Consider the following 23,510-nt stretch of genomic DNA (forward strand, 5'->3'; position numbering starts at 1 on the left):
GACAAGATTCAAGATGAGGTGTTTGACAGTGCTTAAAGTGGCAGTAAGCAACTTTTTGGTGTTCAAACTTTTGCACTGAAAAGTCAATGGGCTTCATGGAAGAACATTTTTGCTTTCTTATCTTCTCATTATTATCTCATTATCTGTAGCCACTTTATCCTGTTCTACAGGGTCGCAGGCAAGCTGGAGCCTATCCCAGCTGACTTATGCCGCTTTTCCACTACAAACGCGGCTGAGTCGGGCTGAGCCGTGCCGTGCTGAGTCGAGCTGAGTCGAGCTGAGCGGGGCTGTTGGAGTTGCATTTCGACTACAACCGCGCTGAACCGTGCTGGCTGGAAGTGGGTGGACACATTGGGTGGAGTTAGCGAAAGTGGGTGGACGTCACGTGATGTCGTTAAGCAGCGCAAACAGTGACATCAGTGAGCTTTTAAGCGGTAGTCTCACGACCCGAATAGTAAACAATAAACATGGAGTCGTTAGTGTTGCTGGTCTTGGTTCTGTGGCTTGTTGTCACCGACAACGCCAACAGATACTGGCAAGAGCGTATAGATGAGGCGAGGCGCATAAGGCTTCAGAAATTCTCGTAATTCGTAATTATTCTTCTTCCGGGTTTACGGTGTTTACAGATCCCAGCGTGCTCACGGGGCGTGTGTGGGCATGTGAGGACACTCCTCCTCACCAATCAGTGCACAGGGGAGTGTCTGCTCACACCCCCAGCCTCACTCGGCTCGCTTCGGCTCGCTTCAGCCCCACTCCAAAACGGTGCGAGTTTTAGGGGCTAAGCAGGGCTGAAGCGAGCCGAGTCGTACTGTTCTTTGGTAGTCGAAACGCGAGCCGTGTCGGGCTGAAGTGAGCTGAAGTGAGCTGAAAAAGGGTAGTGGAAAAGGGCCATATGGGCGATAGGCGGGGTTCACCCTGGACAAGTCACCAGGTCATCACAGGGCTGACACATAGACACAGACAACCATTCACACTCACATTCACACCTACGCTCAATTTAGAGTCACCAGTTAACCTAACCTGCATGTCTTTGGACTGTGGGGGAAACCGGAGCACCCGGAGGAAACCCACGATTTCCTTTTACTGTTTTGTATAATGGGCTCGTACCAGCATTCCACGTCAGATTCAACAAACTTCTAATAACTGTGTAAATATGATGAATGCCACCTGTGCATAACTCAGCAATGAGGATTGTAAATGCTCATAATTACCACCCTAATGACATTTATATAAGGTTGTCTTATAAAATAAGGCTACACGTCTTTCCCCAAATTTAATTATTTAAATCTATAAAAGACAGTAAAAGTACACAACAAATACAAAGACAAGCAAGTCATTGAGTTCCTTTCCGTGCTCGTTATCATCAATTAAATTAGTTTAGGTCCTTTAATTCATTATTTTTATTATTGTATGATTTTAAATTTTTTCTATACAAATTGTTTATTTTTTTTTTAGAGCCATGTGTATATTATCTTTAAGATATTAAGTGTAACTCTAATAAATGTCGTCTAATCTAAGGAAAAGTCCTGTTTAATAGCAATATTAAATGTAACACAAGAAGCCCACTGAAAAATGTTAGTACAGTAATTATTAAAAAGACTGGGCATTAAATTATTTTACTTTACAAATGTGAATACACTCAAGTACAAGCTCAGCTCCATGGAACAGGATTTATAACAATTGTCCAGTCTGAGTGAACTAAAAGGGGACAAAACGAGTGTAGGTGTGCCACCTGCTGGACATTTAGGACATAATTTAGGAGAACCTCAAATTACTCCATCAGCGAGGTCATCAGGAGGCCTTGATCTGAACACCAGAGAGTCTCATCTCATCTCATTATCTGTAGCCGCTTTATCCTGTTCTACAGGGTCGCAGGCAAGCTGGAGCCTATCCCAGCTGACTACGGGCGAAAGGCGGGGTTCACCCTGGACAAGTCGCCAGGTCATCACAGGGCTGACACATAGACACAGACAACCATTCACACTCACATTCACACCTACGCTCAATTTAGAGTCACCAGTTAACCTAACCTGCATGTCTTTGGACTGTGGGGGAAACCGGAGCACCCGGAGGAAACCCACGCGGACACGGGGAGAACATGCAAACTCCACACAGAAAGGCCCTCGCCGGCCCCGGGGCTCGAACCCAGGACCTTCTTGCTGTGAGGCGACAGCGCTAACCACTACACCACCGTGCCGCCAACTCACCAGAGAGTCATGATGTAAAATAAAACTGCATGAAAGTCAGACTGACTTGTTATAGCTGGCCGTGTCCCTCGAAACGTTTTTTTTTTTTGTATTTTGACGATTTCTTAATGATACAACAAGATAAAATAATGTTTGATAATTTACACATATAATATCATTTTTTATGACTAAACAGAAGTAAGGAAGATGTCAAAGTTGTCCATAAATATTTTCATTATCGATGGAATAAAAACATGTGTTCTATTCCCTTTTAGCGGGTTTCATTCATTTGGTTAGATAGCATGCAATATTGTTAGCGTATCACTTATCCTACATGTATTACGTCACTCTACCCAGTGGAGAATGAATGTGGTTTACAATATTGCATGGTTGTCAAGACAACATGACATCACACGTCGGAGCTCATGTGAATATCCAATGACAAAACTTTTCTGCTGCGCATAAACAGAACCATTTCTTTGTCCACCAGGAAAGAGAAAAGACGAGGCTAATCCAGTGCTACTGCTAGGATTAGCTATGCTATAATTAAGCAAGAAATAAATAGACTGAAAAATGAAACTAAAGACGCGTTGAACACGCCAAAGGTACAAAAACTTCATTATATATTCTTCATGCATATTTACAAAAGAAAAACATACCAACGGACATCAAAGATAAGAGACACGTGAGAGACATAAAACTACCGTGTTAGCGAGCAACTGTGACAATTTGTAAACAAACATGTTTGCTTCGTTAAATACAGAAGATTTAGAGAGAATTTTAGCTGCCAGGTCGCTCCACTGTGTGTAGCTGTCAATGTTGATTTTAAAAGTAACTAAATAAATTATACAGAGAAATGAATACTTAAGTCTGAGTGAAAAATACTGTGGCGAACGTGTGTGGAAGAAGAGTCTGGAGACAGAAATCTTAGTTTCTCAGTCGTTAGCCTGTGCTACTTGTTCTCGATAGCACTGGCTTGACTGCACTAGTGTTGGCCTTCGCTAACACTACCGCTGAACGCTACACCGGTTGGAAGGTGACTTCACTGCCGCGCTAACAGCACCGAACCGTAGGTAAGCTAGCATTGGCCTTCAAGTATGCTGATATGAAGAGAGGGTGTGTGTATAATAATAATAATAATAATAATAATCTTCTTCTTCTTTTGGCTGCTCCCGATTAGGGGTTGCCACAGCGGATCTTTTGTCTCCATTGCTCCCTGTCTTCCGCATCCTTCTCTACCACACCTGCCACTTTCATGTCGTCTCTCACCACATCCATGTATCTCCTCTTTGGCCTTCCTTGTTTTCGTGTGCCTGGCAGCTCCATCCTCAACATTCTCCTTCCAACATGCTCTGCATCTCTTCTCAGGATGTGCCCGTAACATCTCAGTCTCATCTCTCTTAGCTTAATTCCCAAGCTCTCCACATGTGCTGTCCCTCTGATGTGCTCGTTCCTTATCCTGTCCAACCTTAACATCCTCAACTCCGCCACCTCCAACTTTGCCTCCTGTCTCTTCGTTAAGGGTCCGGTCTCCAATCCATACATCACAGCTGGTCTCACTACTGTCTTATACATCTTACCTTTCACTTTTGCTGGGACTTTCCGATCACAAATGACTCCTGAAATCCTTCTCCAACTGCTCCACCCTGCCTGCACTCTCTTTCTCACCTCACTATCGCAGACCCCATTTTCCTGCACAGTTAATAATAATAATAATAATAATAATAATAATGGCTTTTTTCATGGTCTATCAGATATATTCCATTCAGCTACTCGTCTTTGACTTGTTCAGTATCATGCTAACTGAATGGAATATATCCGATATACCATGAAAAAAACCCAGACAATATTATTTATATTATAATATTATTGGGCAGCATGGTGGTGTAAGTGGTTAGCACGGTTGCCTCACAGCAAGAAGGTTCTGGGTTCGAACCCAGCAGCCGGTGAGGGCCTTTCTGTGTGGAGTGTGCATGTTCTCCCTGTGTCTGCATGGGTTTTCTCCGGGTGCTCCGGTTTCCCCCACAGTCCAAAGACACGCGGGTTAGGTTGATATGGGACGGCCTTAGGCTGAGGTGTCCCACTGTGCCCGGGCACTGTTAGCATGGCTGCCCACTGCTCTGGGTATGTGTGTGTGTGCACTCATTGCTCACGTGTGTGTGTGTGTGTGTGTTCACTGCTTCAGATGGGTTAATGCAGAGAGGAATTTCACAAGTGTGTGATGAATAAAGTTGTGCTTTATTTCTTTCTTAAATATTTCACTATTCACTTGTTAGGTATTGCTGGGCTTATAAAATCTCATCTCATTATCTCTAGCCGCTTTATCCTGTTCTACAGGGTCGCAGGCGAGCTGGAGCCTATCCCAGCTGACTACGGGCGAAAGGCGGGGTACACCCTGGACAAGTCGCCAGGTCATCACAGGGCTGACACATAGACACAGACAACCATTCACACTCACATTCACACCTACGCTCAATTTAGAGTCACCAGTTAACCTAACCTGCATGTCTTTGGACTGTGGGGGAAACCGGAGCACCCGGAGGGAACCCACGCGGACACGGGGAGAACATGCAAACTCCGCACAGAAAGGCCCTCGCCGGCCACGGGGCTCGAACCCGGACCTTCTTGCTGTGAGGCGACAGCGCTAACCACAACACCACCGTGCCGCCTCGGCTTATAAAATAAATAGAAAAATATAGAATACGTAGATTATTATTTTTGTCGTTAAATAGTATTTCACTATTTGTTATTTATTGCTGGTTTAGACACAAATTATATAATTAATTTTAGAAAACACACGTATCGCATTTATGTACTGAAAATTCTGCTTCACAATTTAGTTGTACATTTATTTATTAATTCGTTTATTTATTAATATTAATATTAATCCTTTTTATTTAGTGTGCGTTTATACATTATTCATATGAACATCGCTGTAGTTTCCTTCCACATCACAAGATGGCGGGCTCGCAGTTTCCGGTCTGGATTTCTACTTCCGGCTGCACGCGCCCCCTCCTCCTTCCTTTTCCTCAGTGCAGCGGGAGCAGTATCGGAGTCTGACGACTTCATCTCCTGATTAAAGGAGAAACTAACGATTACAAAATGGTCAGTAAACAAAGCGAACACACAAAATATGATCTTTAATGTTCACTCCGACACCTCGCGCATGTTTCGGTGCAGTTTGTGCGCCGATGAGTTTGATTTCAGCCGGATGATGTCGGATTTGTTTTTTAATTCCACTCGCTGTGGTATTTGTCCGAGCTCAGAGTTTAATGGGAGCTGCGTTTTTAATCACTGCTGATTTATTTGTATAATAAAGTTATTTCCTGCTTTCACTGGACAAGAGTGAAGTAAATAAAGTAATAATTGGTGCACGTGCCCATTCGTTTAAAGCTTTCCTTTTCTTCCGGGGTGGCCGTGACGTCAGCAAACACGTGTGCACGTGACTGCATATAAGCCTCAGTGTTATAAGTTTATTTACATATTTATTTATTGTATTGTGCTTATTTTTCCCCACCCACATGTTTTTAGGGGTTTGTCAAGGTGGTGAAGAACAAAGCATATTTCAAGAGATACCAGGTCAAGTTCAGGAGGAGGAGAGGTAACGCATCATCACTTCGTACTTAAAGCAGATGCACAGAACCTTTTATTTTTAAATTAATTTCTGAGTGGATAGTTAGAGAAGCCGCGAGAGGCCCTTCATATAATCTTTTTTTATTCACCTTGTTATCCCGAGATAACGACATAATTAATTCAGGATCTTGAGAAAACAACACAACTAATTCGAGATCTCGAGATCTTGAGAAAACAAAACAATTATTTCATGATCTCAGCTGAATCACTGTATCTCCGTCGTTAGAGACGAAGCCGGGCCAGTCTTCTGCGGAGGTGCCGCGGACTAATTTTGAAATTATCCCTAATTAAAAGACTTAATGCAATCTCTCCGTGTCAACCCCTGATCAAAATATTGCCTTATTAGGTGATCGATTATTCCAGACATTCTAATGACCAAAGCTGCGTCTATACAGAATGAGAAATAGCCCCAAAGTCAGCATATCACAAGTCTCTTGGCGCACCTGAATGAATGAAATAATTTTGTTTTCTCGAGATCACGGAATAACGGTTTTGTTTTCTCGAGATCTCGAATTAGTTGTGTTGTTTTCTCGAGATCCTGAATTAATTATGTCGTTATCTCAGAATAACGGTTTTGTTTTCTCGAGATCTCGAATTAGTTGTGGTGTTTTCTCGAGATTCGGAATTAATTATGTCGTTATCTCGGGATAACAAGGTGAATAAAAAAAAAGGATTGTATGAAGGGCCTCTCTCGGCTTCCGTAGATAGTATCTACATCCTTGACTCTTGTACGCTGCATAAATGGGAATTTAAAAATATATTTTTGAGAGTTAAAATCGACCGCAAACTTGGCATTGGAGCTGCCCCGCTGAGCCAGCCAGCCCTGAGCGCTAGGGTGCATCAGTTGCCCTCACTTTCATAAAATCTGATGCATTTTTGTTTGGGTGTTCCTTTTCACCAATAAAGACATCCTGTAAAATTTTTTGACCATATTCAAAAGTCTAATGGTGGCACCATGAGGTTCATTTTTTGCCAAAAAACGCTTATTTTATGTTTTCGCGTAAGGTTTGAATCACAATGTTGGACTTGTCTGTGAATATTCTCAGTCATCCAGGTCATAGTAACTATGGGTGGTAAAAGAGAGGATAAATACCTGATACTCCCTACCAGTCAGACAGAACTGAAGAAGCCTTTCGGATGAGAGGTGAAACGTCTTCAAGAATCTTCAAGCAAGTCCAGTTGCTCTCTTTTACCACCCATAGTTACAATGATGGACTCCATTTATTGATTTCTTGTGAGCCAGAGATCATGTTAAGAACCTTTGCAAGGGATTGAGAAGCATTAATGTGATTCATAATACATTCGTATTGTTTAAAAGTAGTTGAACAATGATTCAATGAACAGCTAAAACTCAAACTGTGCTTGATAATATATTTAGAATATGTACTAAAAATGTGTATCTAAGATATTTGGTATACTCTATAAGGTGCCATAATGTTTCATGAAAAGTGATCGAAATTTTGTCATAAAAGTCATAAAATAGCAGCTTTTTCCATAACTTTGAGCTCCTGGTGCCACCATTAAAGTTTTGAATTTTGTCAAAATATTTCACCCAGTGTGTTTTCTCACCAAAAGGAACATAAAAACAAAAATGCATCATGATCGGAGGAACTTTTCAGTTTTAGGGGGCAACTGATGCACACTACTGAGCGCGTCATGTCACAGCGGGAACCGGTTTTAAGGCTGAGGCCTTTTACAGCTATAGACCAAAGCCACATCAATAAATAAAAAAATTATGGTGAAAGTAAGAAATACCGTTACTGACTTGCTCAACTAAGACTGATTTGACTTCATTGATTGTGGGTTGACTCTCATTAAAACAGGATGGGTGTCATAACTTATGCAACATACATGTACGCGTTTTCACTGATAAAATGTAAAAGGCTAAATATATAGATTGAGGCACTGCCTAAAAGCGGAGCTCTCATCTGTTTCTGGGTTGTAGAATTTTCTTATATCATAGCCAGTCTCTTTTGTTTTAGCTTTTGATTTTGGACCCGGAAGTCAATTTTCCTTACAAGTGACATCACACTTAATAGCTCTCATAGAATCATCTACCAGGTAGTTGTCAGAATAATTTTCTCGCTTTGTGATTGGTCGATAGTCTTCCTTTTTCACTTTCCCGTCTTCTAAGTTTTTCTTCTTCTGTTAAAAATCGTTTTCTTTTAACTTTGTTCTCCTCTGCCATCATTTCCAGATGTATAATTCCATATACTTTTAAACTGGAAGTTGTTATTATTTATTTCAGCCCACGGGAGCGGAGCACCATACCTAAGAAAAAATGGTAAACCCATCGCGTCAACTAACCGGCCACTTGCTCCCGGCCGTTCGAAATTTACAAACGCTGACAAAGGTGGTTGTTTTTTGCAAACACTTTGCAATGATTTGCTAGCTTTGAATTCCCTGGTCTTAACTCGGATCAACACAGAACGACTATTCTCGATCCTTTTTGTTTGCAAACTTTTCGAAAGCAAAACTGGGCTTCCTGTGGTGGTACACGGACAAACCACAAAAAATCGACTCGATGGGTTTACCATTTTTTCTTAGGTATGGTGCTCCACTGGGAGCTCCGCTATTAAATAATCAGATGAACTGAGACAATCACATTCTGAAGCAAATTAAATAATCTTATACCAGTAACTTAAACACACAATACAAGTTACATGTATTAATCTAAATGCAGGTAAACAACGAGTGTTTTTGTTGTTTTATATCCAAATGAGAGTCGGCGCTTACCCGTCTGTGTTCTCGCTTCTTGAAGGCTGATCTTGTGGCCGATTGTTTCAAAACAATCTGACTTTCAGTTGTTCGTTCAGTTCTCCGTTCATTCGCTTCTTCCACGTAAGGCCGAGATGGCAGCGATATCCAGTGGAGAAATCAGATGGCTGGTCTACTCATTCACTATACTGAGTATTCTGTCATAACTGCTCGGCTCAGGCAATTACTAAAACCCGGGACGGAACATCACCGGTTTTAGCAACAACCGCAGGGAGGTCACTGCCCGAGCGGTATGTCCCATCCCATCCTGTTCTGTCCTGGGTTTTAGCGATAACCCTCGGCTCACACTCCGGGAGAACTGGTGCAACTGAACTTGCGTTCCTTTTAAAAAATAAATAAAATAAATACTTGTACTTTTACTTAATTGTTGGTACTGCACCCTCTGTCAGTATGGGCTTATAGCCAACACTCCTTAACAGAATCAGAGGTTTCATACAAGTCTTCAGTAAAATGTGCAGAGCAGAGGACAGACCACTTCGTAGGCGCCCAGTGTGCCCGTGAACTTCTCGCAAAACGCGTCCAAATCTTTGCAGTTTGAACATTTTTGGGCCATGAATGCAACATAAATCCACCTTCTGTCATGTTGCTGCACCGGCCAGCAACACATCTACGTGGCATGACGATAAATTAGCTCAAAATGGAGGATCGGAGTTGCAGTCAGCTCTGTGTTTTAGTATAGCGGAAATGGTGATGAGACCGATAGCCTTCCTGCTGTGACGTTACGGACGTCAACGTCATTCACTCAGACCGCTACCTATATAAATCACTTTAATCGTAAAAATTACTGTTTTAGATTTATTCTTAATGCTTAAAACTATTCCTGTGCCATTCTTGAGGTCTCAAGGCATTTATAAACAAAAGTGAGGCCGTGGTTCTGCATATCTGCTTTAATGTTAAATACTTGAATATATTATCTGTATATTTTTGCATACAATTAATTAAAGGAAGGTACAGAATGTGACTCAGCTTGCTATTTTTATATATACTGTGTGTGTGTGTGTGTGTGTCTATATATTCAGGGCTCGAAATTTGCAGTGGTCAGGTCGCCCGAGGCGAATTAATTTGTCATTTGGCAGGTAATTCCTGTCACTAGGCAGCCAGGCTGGCTAGTTGAAAATAAAAAATATATATGAAGTGAAGATTCAGACTAGGGCTGTGCGATATATCGAATATACTCGATATATCTACGAAAATTCTGTGTGATACACATAATATTATTATATTGTAACTATCGAATATTTTATGGTCATCTGCCGACTTGCGTTTGTTTCGTGTTTGTTTAAAACCTTTTCCGGTGGTTTTCTCCCTGTCCCTCGGGCAGTAACGTGAGAAGCTGCCTAAGGGTAAAAAAAACAATAACGTGTCACACTCGCCAACCAATCCCGGGCGACATCTCGGTGCTGAAAGGAACTTGCGGGAAGATTTTTTAGTTTCGGTCAGTGTTGCCAGATTGGGCGGTTTTGAATTCTACTTTGCGGGCAAAAAATGGCTTGGGCTGGTTGACAGAAATTGGGCGGGTTTGACGTTAGTTTGGCGGGTTTTTATCAGATGTTTATATAGTTTCACTCCCACTAGAAAGCAGAGATGGGAGAGAATGTAAACACCTAAGCCGAATGATGTTCTTGAATATGCGAAGGAAATCAGGAAAAACGTCTCTCTTTGGTCAACTGAGGCAAGTCAGAGACCTAGTTTACCCAGCACCCCTTAGGTATTTTAAACAACCAAAATCAAGCATTGGCCTAAATTAATCATTAACAATAAACATTAATCTCATTAAGTATTGTTTAAACAAAAAAAGTCGATGTAACTGTAAGACTAATATGAATGTGTGTAATGTAGTGCAGAAACTGACCTCCTAAACTAGTAAATAAGAATGACGCAATCCATTCTCCATTTTCTCTTCTCATGTTACATTCAGCCATGCATCGCAGCCTCACTTTGTTTTTTTTAATCGAAGTATATAAAACAGGTACAATCTAACAAATCCACAAAAATCAGGATAACAGATGAAGAAAATAGATAGATGTAGACAAAAATAAATTAAGCAGAATAACTGGGCCTATAAAATTAATAAAACAAACAGGATAAATAAAAAGATAAATAAATAAGACAAATAAAAAATAAATAACCTCAGCAATACAGATGTTAGATATGCATCGTAGCCTAACATAGCCTACATAATATTGTGTGTGCGTCACCTACTGGTGCATGTAGGATTCAGAACACAGCAGATGATTGCAAAGTTATAATCTGATTGAACCACACGGAGCCGAGTACCAGACAGCAGATTTTTCACCTCCTGCACTGACGGGCTCATGTTGCCATTTAGAAGTTGTTTGCATTGTTGTTCGATTTACAAATAGTATACTGGTCTTTAGCTGCATATTTTTACTTTACAAGATAGGCATCAAGTACATTTTACATTTTGGGCGGTTTTAAGTGCATTTTGGCGGGTTTTGAACATATTTTGGGCTGGAAAACGTCAGCAGTATCTGGCAACACTGGTTTTGGTTTACAGCGCTGACTCAGTTTGTGCAATTGCTGGTGCTGCATAGGCTACCGTGTAAGCTCTGTCAATTTCAGCGACAAATTAAAAATGGAAGCGGTTGAATTGGTTCCTAAAAAGAACTAGTAAGGGGTCAGTCATCTGGCATTTTTTTGGGATATCGCGAGGAGGATGTGGAACAGCAAATGCCAATTTGTAAAGTGTAAAAAAAAAAAAAAACAGTATCAAAATACTGAGCCAGCTGAGTCACCTCAGCTGATTCCTCTCGATGTGGAGGAGCAGCGGCTCTACTCCGAGCTCCTCCTGAGTGACTGTGCTTCTCACCCTATCTCTAAGGGAGCGCCCAGCCACCCTGCGAAGGAAACTCATTTCGGCTGCTTGATCTTGTTCTTTCGGTCATTACCCAAAGCTCATGACCATAGGTGAGAGTCGGAACGTAGATCGACCGGTAAATCGAGAGCTTCGCCTTTTGGCTCAGCTCCTCCTTCACCACGACGGACCGGTAAAGTGGACCGCATCACTGCGGAGGCCGCACCGATCTGCCTGTCGATCTCACACTCTATCCTTCCCTAACTCGTGAACAAGATCCCGAGATACTTAAACTCCTCCACTTCAGGCAGGACTTATCCACCAGCCTGGAGTGGGCAAGCCACCCTTTTCCAGTCGAGAACCATGGCCTCGGACTTGGAGGTGCTGATTCTCATCCCAGCCACTTCACACTTGACTGCAAACCGCCCCAGTGCATGCTGAAGGTCCTGGTTTGAAGAAGCCAACAGGACATCATCTGCAAAAAGCAGAGGTGAAATCCTGTGGTTCCCAAACAGGATTCCTTCCGGCCCTTGGGTGCACCTAGAAATTCTGTCCATAAAGATTATGAACAGAACCGGTGACAAAGGGCAGCCCTGCCGGAGTCCAACATGCACTGGGAACAGGTCTGACTTGCTGCCGGCAATGCGAACCAGACTCCTGCTCCATTCGTACAGAGACCGGACAGCCCTTAGCAAAGAGCCCCGAACCTCATACTCCCGAAGCACCCCCACAGAATACCACGAGGGACACGGTCGAATGCCTTCTCCAGATCCACAAAGCACATGTGGACTGGTTGGGCAAACTCCCATGAACCCTCGAGCACCCTATGAAGGGTATAGAGCTGGTCCAGTGTTCCGCGACCAGGACGAAAACCGCATTGTTCCTCCTGGATCCGAGGTTCGACTATTGGCCGAATTCTCCTCTCCAGTACCCTGGAGTAAATATTCCCTGGGAGGCTGAGAAGTGTGATTCCCCTATAATTGGAGCACACTCTCCGGTCCCCTTTCTTAAAAAGAGGGACCACCACCCCAGTCTGCCACTCCAGAGGCACTGTCCCCGACCGCCACGCGATGTTGCAGAGGCGTGTCAGCCAAGACAGCCCCACAACATCCAGAGACTTGAGATACTCAGGGCAGATCTCATCCACCCCCGGTGCCTTGCCACTGAGGAGCTTGCTAAGCACCTCAGTGACTTCGGCTTGGGTAATGGACGAGTCCACCTCTGAGTCGTCAGCCTCCGCTTCCTCAATGGAAGATGTGATGGTGGGATTGAGGAGATCCTCGAAGTATTCCTTCCACCGCCCGACAATGTCCCCAGTCGAGGTCAACAGCTCCCCACCCGCACTGTTGGCAGAGTACTGCTTCTGCCTCCTGAGGCGCCGGATGGTTTGCCAGAATTTCTTCGAGGCCGACCGATAGTCCTCCTCCATGGCCTCACCGAACTCCTCCCAGTTCCGAGTTTCTGCCTCCGCAACTGCACAAGCTGCGGCACGCCTGGCCTGCCGATACCCGTCAGCTGCCTCGGGAGTCCCGGAGGCCAACACGGCCCGATAGGACTCCTCCTTCAGCTTGACGACATCCCTTACTTCCGGTGTCCACCACCGGGTTCGGGGATTGCCGCCACGACAGGCACCAGAGACCTTGCGGCCACAGCTCCAAACAGCCGCGTCGACAATGGAGGCAGAGAACATGGTCCACTCAGACTCGATGTCCCCCGTCTCCCTCGGGGGGAGCTGGGAGAAGCTCTCCCGGAGGTGGGAGTTAAAGACCTCCCCGACAGAGTGCTCGGCCAGACATTCCCAGCAGACCCTCACAGCAGACCCTCACCATACGTTTGGGCCTGCCAGGTCTGTCCAGCTTCCTCCTCTGCCAGCGGATCCAACTCACCACCAGGTGGTGATCAGTTGACAGCTCAGCCCCTCTCTTCACCCGAGTGTCCAAGACATAGGGCCGGAGATCAGATGAAACGACAACAAAGTCAATCATCGACCTCTGACCTAAGGTGTCCTGGTGCCACGTGCACTTATGGACACCCCTATGCTTGAACATGGTGTTCATTATGGACAAACCGTGACTAGCACAGAAGTCCAATAACAAAACACCACTCGGGTTCAGATCGGGGAGGCCGTTCCTCCCAATCACACCCCTCCAGGTATCACTGTCGTCGCCCACGTGAGCGTTGAAGTCCTTCAGTAGAACAATGGAGTCCCCAGTCTGAGCACCTCTCGGTACCCCTCCCAGGGACTCCAAGAAGGCCGGATACTCTATACTGCTATTCGGCCCATAGGCACAAACAACAGCAAGAGCCCTCTCCCCGATCCGAAGGCGCAGAGAGGTGACCTTCTCGTTCACTGGGGTAAACTCAAACACATGGCAGCTGAGCTGGAGAGCTATAAGCAAGCCCACACCAGCCCGCCGCCGTTCACCATGGGCGACTCCAGAGAAGTGGAGAGTCCAGCCCCTCTCGAGGAGCTGGGTTTCGGAGCCTAAGTTGTGTGTGGAGGTGAGCCCGACTATCTCTAGCCGGTACCTCTCAACCTCCCACACAAGCTCAGGCTCCCCCCGTGAAGTGACATTCCATGTCCCAACAGCTAGCCGCTGTGTTTGGGGATCAGGTTGTCGACTGCCGCCCAATCCACACTGCACCAATCCCCTACGGCTACCTCTGTGGGTGGTGAACCCACAGGAGGTCGGGCCCGTGTCACCGCTTTGGGCTGAGCCCGGCCGGGCCCTGTGGGCAAAGGCCCGGCCACCAAGCGCTCGCATACAAACCCCAACCTCGGGCCTGGTTCACCCATTTTATTCCCCCATTGCATTTAAAAAAAAAAAAAAGTGTTAATTTTATAATTGAGGATTTCGCACAATTCAGTGTGAACAAAACAATCTAGTTACCTCTGTCAAGGAGGTTATGTTTTCGGTAGCGTTGTTTTGTTTGTTTGTTTGTTTGTTTGTTGGTTGGTTGGTTGGTTGGTTGGTTTGTCTGTTAGCAACATTACGGAAAAAGTAATGAACGGATTGCTCTGAAATTTTTTCCAGAGGTGTGACTGGGCACAAGTAACAATCCATTAAATTTTGGCGGTGATCCGGATCACCTTCTGGATCCTGGATTTTTTTTTTCAAGGATTCTTGGCGGAGGTCTGCGCTCTCCGAGTGCTTTTCTAGTATTTTCCTCTAGTTCTGTCCTTAAACTCCAGCCTCAAACTACACAATACTAGAAAAGCACTCGGAGAGCGCAGACCTTCGCCAAGAATCCTTTAAAAAAAATCCAGGATCCAGAAGGTGATCCGGATCACTGCCAAAATTTAATGGATTGTTACTTGTGCCCAGTCACACCTCTGGAAAAAATTTCAGAGCGATCCGTTCATTACTTTTTCCATAATGTTGCTAACAGACAAATCAACGCTACCGAAAACATAACCTCCTAGGCGGAGGTAAAAATAAACTCAACACACTCGGTAATGTGGACTCTGGATGACAGTAGCGGCTATCTTTAAATAAAGAAAATAAAAATACAAAGCCCAAATAAGTAGATTTGTTAAGCCATACAGCTCTTAAAGATATTTTCTAGTAAAATGCAGTAACTCACTGGTAAATATACAGTACAGTCATGAGCAAAAACTGCATTTATAAACACTTTTACATCACTCACACATTTCTCAAAATAAAACAAACACCTGGACCTTAACACATCGTCTTTTCTTCTTTCTGGACCATCAAAAGCATATAAAAATACATTTTATGTAAACAGTCAGAACTGAACAATAGGAGTTGATTCTGTACATAAGTGCATTTTCTCACAATTTATGCCGACCAGCTACTCGCTACATCACTCACTCGTTGATGCTACGTCGCTTCCTGATTTCCTAAACTATAGATGACTTGCAACCACGTGATCAAAATGTGCTACGTCATGAGCGTCCGCCTTGATGGTGGATTTACAAAGCAACTAGACAACAGCCGCTGAAAGCGTGTCTGTAAACAATGCTGAATTTTCTCAGTATCACCACGATTTGAACGATCAAGCGAAGATTCAATACAAAGAGAAGATAGATATGTGTGGTTTTGACCCATGTTAATTAAAAAAGTCAGCCTTTTCTGAAGATAAGACGCGTCTACCAACCATCGAGTACGCATACAGGTCTTTTTATCCAGTGCCTTTTTGTCCAATAGTTAAGACATTTCGTCCAAAGCCTTTTTTGTACACGCTATCAATTATTTTATATTTCAGGTATTTGTTTGTAAAAAGGAGGAATTCTCAATGGAATTTGACCGAAGCAAAACACGTTTTTGTAAAGCAAATGAGTGCCATAGTACGTGCGCTTCGACACTAAGGGGTGTAAGCACGTGGACCCGTGCCACTTGCTGACCCTGGGATGAGTTTAACTCCCTTGTCATTGCAGGGGCTTCATTCGTGAATCCCGGGTCGAGGCGCCGTCCTACTGACCCGAGACCGTGCTCTTTCAAAGGGGGAGGCTTAGAGCGAGGTGCCTGTAAAATTAAGCTTTGATTTTTAAAGCCGGCTGGATCATGTTAAATCTTCATTCACAAACACCGGAATACCTGAAATGTAAAATAATTGATAGTGCGTATGAAAAAGGCTTTGGACGAAATGTCTTAACCATTGGACGAAGTGTCCTAATCCCCTCATCTCCTCTCTGTACTCAGCCTCAGAGTTTCCTCGCCCTCTTTCTGAATTACGGACGGAATTCTAAAAAATCGGAACGTGCCACGGTCAGGAGTACTGTTGTGACCACAGCCATATACAGCACAGATACGGCATCACTAAAAGAACGCTTAAAGCAGTGGGAAAACAAAAAGAGTTGCACACGCATGACTGTTTTGTATGGAATGTCTCTTGACCCCGCGTTTGTATCTCCTCCAACATGGCCGACATCCGGGTTTCTGTTTTGCTTTGACGTCACTTGTAAGTTGGGGTGGGTACAGAATGTGTACACATTAATCATGCAACAACAACAAAATAAGTAGTGCCATTAATGCATTATTACCATGCTAATTTCGACAGCCCTAATATATATATTTGATATCTGATTGTTTTTAATTTTAAGTTGTTTTTTTTTTTTCCCTTCAGAGGGGAAGACGGACTACTTTGCCCGGAAACGCCTCGTCATCCAGGATAAGAACAAGTACAACACGCCAAAGTACAGGATGATCGTTAGATTCTCCAACAGGGATATTGTTTGCCAGGTGACGTGAGTTAAAACATTTTGAACATGGTGGTGTTAATAAATTCACGACTTCCTGTTCACTTTCATGAGACCTGATATCTGGACCTGATGTGTGCTTTTGAGTGTCCGTTCATTAATGGTGTGTGTGTGTGTAGATCGCATATGCCAAAATCGAAGGCGACGCGATCGTCTGCGCTGCTTACTCTCACGAGTTGCCGAGATACGGCGTTTCTGTGGGGCTGACCAACTACGCCGCTGCCTACTGCACAGGGCTGCTGCTGGCACGTCGGGTAAGAACTGATCCTGTTCAGTACAGAGGGAATAATCCACTCTGTGTTGCGCTGAAGTGTCCTGTTCCTTTAATCTAGAGCATTCTTCCTTTTATATTTCTCCGTTTGTTCATGGTTATTAACGATAATTAATTTGAGACTGCAGCATCTACTGACGACTACTTTTTTAAAATCAGCCCCTAACCAGCTGTTTCTCTGCAGCTCCTGAAAAAGTTTGGTCTGGATAAGGTGTACGAGGGCCAGGTGGAGGTGACGGGTGATGAGTTCAACATGGAGAGCATCGACGGCCAGCCGGGAGTGTTTACCTGCTACCTGGACGCTGGTCTGACCAGAACCACCACCGGGAATAAAGTGTTCGGAGCCCTGAAAGGAGCAGTGGATGGAGGACTGTCCATCCCACACAGGTCAGGACACGAGGGGGATTCTGTTTACTGGACAGGACACGTGTTTTGTATGTGTTGTGAAATCGGAGCAGATCTCACAGACCAAGAGATGAAAATCCTGAATGTCAGAGAGCAAGAAAGTGTAAGACGACAGCAGGGGAAAGCTGAGCGAGAGAGTGAAGTCTGGTTGGAGAGGGAGAGTTGACCGTTATAACCTAAAACGTCAAAGCATCTCTGATACCCTTCTTCAAAAAGTCCTTGGGAGAGAGTAATCCATAATCTACTGCCTTTCAAACTTCTCATTTAAGAGGACAACGAATTTCATGTTTGTTTTTTCACATTTTTTAATATTTCAAAATTAGATACCGGTTCTCCTAATTCTGGTATATTATGTAGTTATTAAAAATTTTATTGTTTTGATTAAATTTTCTAGTCAAATGAAGATAAAGACTTGGCCATTATTGGTTTTAAATTGCCATTTTATTGGAATATTTTGGTTTAATCAATTGATTAGACTAGATTTACTTGAATTTCTTCTGTCCGTGTTACACGCATTACGCACCAGTGACTCCTGTAGTTTAAATTCATAAATATTTTATGAATAAAGTTTTTTTTTTTTTCCCCTCTCTCTCAGGTTAAATAACCTTACGACATACATTTTAGTGCGTTATCACGACTCTGACTCCAATAGTTTTTTCTTGGGTAAAATCTACATGAAATTTTGTTAAAACAGTTGGAGCTGATTTATGCATTTTACATTTTTTTTTTTTCTGCATGATATTTTGAAGTTATTTTCTTTCTCTATTAAGAAGAGTTCCTGTATTATTTCTTCCGTATGACACATCATGACTGTGACTAGTTTTGCAAATCTTTTGGCTCAAAAATTAGTGTCCAGGTGACGCGCGTGACGGCAGGTTTTCACGGTTTTCAGTGTGCTCTCCTGCACAGAACAGTGGGAGAGTTCTCTACCCCTTATGAAGTATGTACCAGGGAACTATAACTTAGTTATAACCCATATTTAAAGCTCTCCTGTAGTTTTACATTTTGAGTGGCATGTCATAAAGTAATAACCCCTTATGACAAGAAAGAGCCGTAACTCCGTGAGCGCGAGCTGACTGAGAGCAACGTCGACCTAAAGAGCAAATCTGAATTAGCAAGTGAAACCTGACCCAGAGCGTGAAAATTAACCGAGCGAGTCTGGTAAAGCGAACGAAAGGTGACCTTGTGAGTGAAATCACAACTTATCGAGCGAGATATCCGGATCATCTCTCTCTCTCTCTCTCTCTCTCTCTCTCTCTCTCTCTCTCTCTCTCTCTCTCATATATACATAGAGCTCTTTTCCAAAATGCTATAAATCCATTTTGATTGTTTTCAGAAAAATAACATTTATTTACCCAGACCCATAAATTTTGCAAATATTTAATTTATCCTGTTATAATAGGTAGTTGGTTCAGTCTGAACATTTTCAACAATAATTGACAAATCTAACAACAATGTTATTGATTATAAATCCAAAGTTTATTATATATATATTTTTTCAAAACGCTATAAATCCACTCATTCTTTTTTCAAAATGCTATAAATCCATTCATTTTTTTTTGTCTTTCTGTTTTTAAAAACAAGAGAACATGCTGTAGATATATAATATCAGGAACTTTCATCATACAATTTATAATAAAATCAAATAAATTATATCAATACTTTAATTCATTTATGTTTAATCTTACGTTTTAAGACTGTCCACCACAGAAAACAACGAACTAAATAACAAATGGACAGTTAGTTCAATTTTTTAAATGCAGTCCATTCAAAGTGCCACCTTAAATACCGTAGCATGACAAAACCACTAATTAAATAACAATCAGCCCGCCACCAGAATAGCGAATTTTCTTAGTTTGCTCTCGTTCATGGTTATCTTTGTTTAAACGACGTCTTCTACCACCTGGTGTAGGTCTCACGGGTTCTTCAGGACCATCAAAAGTATTCACAACCACCATTTGCAAAAGTTATTTGTGCTCAAGAAACTACACAAGCAAACAAAACTCCTCGCTTCAGGGCACCGCCATGTGGGATGGTGTAGAACACTGACAGAAATCTGATTGGTCGAGAGGAAATGTCGCACTCAGCCAAAAAACAGGTGTAGCGCCGATCGCGTTTTGGAGAAAAATTACAATTTGCAGCACGTATAAATAAGGAAATATAGCAATTTGGCATGAAACATTAATGGAGCAATGAACAGGCTCAGTACACAGCAGAATAGCGCGACGAACTAGTTTTTTTTTTTATTATTTGGCGTTTATTGCGTTTTGGAAAAGAGCTCTTCTCATTATCAATCTATCTCTTGCTCGCACAAGCTGAAGAACTGAGTGAATAAAAGTCTGAGCTAGAGAGCAAAACCTGAGCTCATCAGTGAAAGCATAACCTCACAAAGGAATAAAAATCTGACCTAAATATCACGTTCTGGTGGTATTTAATGTAGAAAATTACATAGATACATTCTACAGTGTACAAAATGTCAGATTAGACACGTTATCTACATCACTCAGGCTTTCACACCTTCCCTCCCTCCCTCTCTCTCTGTTTCAGCACGAAGCGGTTCCCGGGCTACGACTCAGAGAGCAAAGAGTTCAACGCCGAGGTTCACAGGAAGCACATCCTGGGCCTGAACGTGTCCGAGTACATGAGCAGCCTGATTGAGGAGGACGAGGAGGCCTACAAGAAACAGTTCTCCCGCTTCATCAAGAACGGCGTCACACCTGATTCGGTAAATGGGACGCACGCACGCACGCGCAGCTTCCTGATGATGAGCCTCTCTGCTCTGAGTGGGTGAAGTTTGTCCTTCATTCTGTCAGCTGATGCAGTACAGCGATTTCGAGACGGGGCTCAGAGAAGCTTCACACGCAAAAACAAGCAGGGTTTAAAATACTTCAGCGTTCCTGAGAAATAACATCACAAAGCAGAAACTCCATCGCGGGATGAATTAGGGCTGGACGATACAACTGGAACATCAGTATCGTGATAAACGATGATGCGATGCACTTTTCTGAGATCTCTTTATAATTTGGATGCAGATGAGCTGATTTGAAAATTTTACATTTTGGAGCATTTAAGTAGAAGTATAATATTTTATTTTTAAGTCTCTGCATTGGAGTAATGTTATTAAATGCATCCACTTTCCTTGTGAAGGATCTGCGCCATGTCAAGGCCGAGTGATTGTTTCGTCGTTTGTAAAATCCTCTGATGTTCCTGAAGGAACTAAAATATGAACATTTTGAGGAAATAGGGGGGGGGGGGGGGGGGAACAAGCTTCATAACTTAGTCTTCACTAGGGATGGTGAAAACTAAAAAAAAAAATCTTGACTGACCACGGAGCCGGTTAAAGTCGGTTAACCTGTGAGTTTAAACAGGGATGCAAACGGCGCACCTTTTGGCGGACGCCGCCTTTTTCACGGCTGAATCGTGCAGATCCGATTTTTTGGGGGGGGGCGTTGGAGTGTCTGAATAATTTCATCAGAGTAAATTCTGTATTAAAATTACTAAATAAGCAAATGCTGTTACAGTCCATGAAACATAGGAAGTATGAGAAGAAAACAGTAAATCAGAAAGCTGCGCACGTTTTCGCGGAAGCTGCTCAAATGTGCGCAGCTTTCTGATTTACTGTTTTCTTCTCATACTTCCTATGTTTCATGGACTGTAACGGCATTTGCTTATTTAGTAATTTTAATACAGAATTTACTCTGATGAAATTATTCAGACACTCCAACGCCCCCCCCCAAAAAAAAATCGGATCTGCACGATTCAGCCGTGAAAAAGGCGGCATCCGCCAAAAGGCGCGCCGTTTGCATCCCTGTTTAAAATTCTAGAATTGGAATTATTAGAATCTATTCTAAATCTAACCGCGAGCATCCGCACATTCAGTCCCAGTCGCTGCCCTCCACTCTCGTCACTGTCTTCAACTGGGGCGGGAGGGCGGGACATGACTGAATGGGTGTTTCTGATTTGTCAGCTGTCGTCCTTACACCGCATGGCATGCCCCAAGCGTTTACAACACAGAATTCCAGGTTCTCCGCTCCAAAATCGGCAGCTTCAAAATAATTGATTTTTTTAACCGACAACCAAAAAAAAATTAACCGGTTGATGTTGATTCGGTCAACCACCGGTCAAACGGTCATCAGTTAACATCCCTAGTCTTCACCACTACTTCTTTCTTTTTCAACTAAATCTAAACAACAAAAATGATTCAGAAATACCCAGGAACTATTTTAGATCAAAACGAATACTGAATCTTGTTTAATTGATATTGTTAATTAGCAATCATTAATCACTGTCTTCAAATTCACATGCATGTATGAAAATATTAAAGCCTGTTCTGAGGCACAGCACATCAGAATGGATTATATTTTAAATATTTCGTCCTGTTAATTGTTATTCATTAAGGTTGCAGTAATGGTGCGTGTGTGTTTTGCAGGTGGAGGAAATGTACAAGAAGGCTCACGCTGCTATTCGTGAGAACCCGGTACACGAGAAGAAGCCCAAGAAGGAGGTGAAGAAGAAGAAGAGGTGGGTTCTTGAGCTTTCCAGCCTGATTGTCATGAGCATGTAGTATAAGATGCCCACTAGGGGGCAGTGAAGAGATGTGGTGTTTCATGGGTTTTAACACTTTGTTATAAACACAGAGGAGGGAAAGGGGAAAAAAACCCAACCCACTTTATTTAATAATAGAGTTTTCTGGGATGTTCTGTGTGGCAGGTGGAACCGTCCAAAACTGACCCTTGCCCAGAGGAAGGACCGCGTCGCTCAGAAGAAGGCCAGCTTCCTCCGAGCTCAGGAGGCTGCCAATGACGACGAATAAACACACGGACCTTTAAACACTGCTCCAGAGAAAATGTGTGCACCTTTCTCCAAATAAAAGATTTGGGAAAAGTAACGTCGTGTCCTCGTTTAGATTTTCCTCAGAGGTCCAGAAAGCAGTCAGTGTTCCTGGGTTTTATTTTTTTTATCTCCTTACAGCGATTAAAACTGCATTTCATTCTGACTGAAGTTCTTCTGAGTTCTTAAAGTCATCAGTTTGGCTGGTTAGTAAATTTATAAATCGTCTACAAGGCGATAAATAACGTTCTTTTGGTGGAAGGTTCTGGAATAAAACACTACAGCTTGAATAATTAGATCAAATAATTATACATAATGTAAAAAAAAAAAAAGAAAGTTAGCACTGCCTTGAGAAAGTTTGATGCTGTGGGTAATGCGTCAAAATATAGCTTTTCTGTCAAAAACAAAACAGCAAATGAAATTTTGTTTGTGCTGGGAAAAAGTTGTCTGAATTTTTATCCCCCGCTGGCTGAAAGGCCCGAAGGAGGATGATGTCGTGGCGGGCGATGTTCGTCCCGGGAAGGGTGCTCACCTTCTGAAATCAACTCCTTTCACAATTTTTGGAGGAATTTTACCAAACTTGGCAGGATTCTTTGTTATATGTCGGTAATACGCATATTGTAATTTCGTTAAATTCAGTCGTATTTTACCAGAGTCACAGCCCTTGATTAACAAAATTATACTTTGACAATTTCATGAAGGTATTTTTTCCTTCTGAAATCGACTCCTCTCAATTTGTGGAGGGATTTCACCAAACTTGGTAAAAGGCCTTGTTATATGTCAGTAATACGCATTTTATTTTGTTCAATTCGGTCGCATTTTACCAGAGTTACAGCCCTCGATCAACAACTTTGTACTTTCATAATGTCATGAAGGTGTGTTTGCCTTCTGACATCAACTCCTCTCAGTTTTTGGATGAATTTCTTGAAGCTTGGTAAAAGGCCTCGTTATATGATGGTAATACGCAGAGTGCGATTTAATTTCATTTGTGAACATTTTCCCAGAGTTTTGACCCTTGATTACAATTTCATGAGGGCGTAGGTTCTTCTGAAATCAACTCCTCTCACAATTTGTGGAGGAATTTCACCAAACTTGGGAAAAGGCTTTGTTATATGACCGTTATACGCAGATTGAAATTTTGTTTAATTTGGGCAAATTTTCCCAGAGTTATGCCCTTGATTACTAACAAACTTGTACTTTGGTAATTTCATCAACTTCCCTCACAATTTTTATCACCTGCTGGCTGAAAGGCCTGAAGGGAGATGATGTCGTGGCGATACCCGTCCCAGGAAGGGTACTCCCCTTCTGAAATCAACATCTCTCACAATTTTTGGACCAATTTCACAAAACTTGACAGGATTATTTATGTCG

The 23,510-nt window shown here is 42.8% G+C and overlaps 1 protein-coding gene across 1 annotated transcript; it reads left to right on the forward strand.

Moving 5' to 3' along the window:
- Positions 1–5,195: 5,195 nt before the first annotated feature.
- Positions 5,196–22,197, forward strand: rpl5a (ribosomal protein L5a). The gene is made up of 8 exons (XM_060906501.1): positions 5,196–5,291; positions 5,718–5,787; positions 16,501–16,616; positions 16,753–16,887; positions 17,089–17,291; positions 19,857–20,034; positions 21,739–21,830; positions 22,020–22,197. The coding sequence occupies exons 1-8, from the start codon at positions 5,289–5,291 to the stop codon at positions 22,120–22,122; spliced, it is 900 nt and encodes a 299-aa protein (XP_060762484.1). The 5' UTR covers positions 5,196–5,288; the 3' UTR covers positions 22,123–22,197.
- The last annotated feature ends 1,313 nt before the right edge of the window (positions 22,198–23,510 follow it).

This window comes from Neoarius graeffei, chromosome 23 (assembly GCF_027579695.1).
Source record: "Neoarius graeffei isolate fNeoGra1 chromosome 23, fNeoGra1.pri, whole genome shotgun sequence".
Taxonomy (NCBI): Eukaryota; Metazoa; Chordata; class Actinopteri; order Siluriformes; family Ariidae; genus Neoarius; species Neoarius graeffei.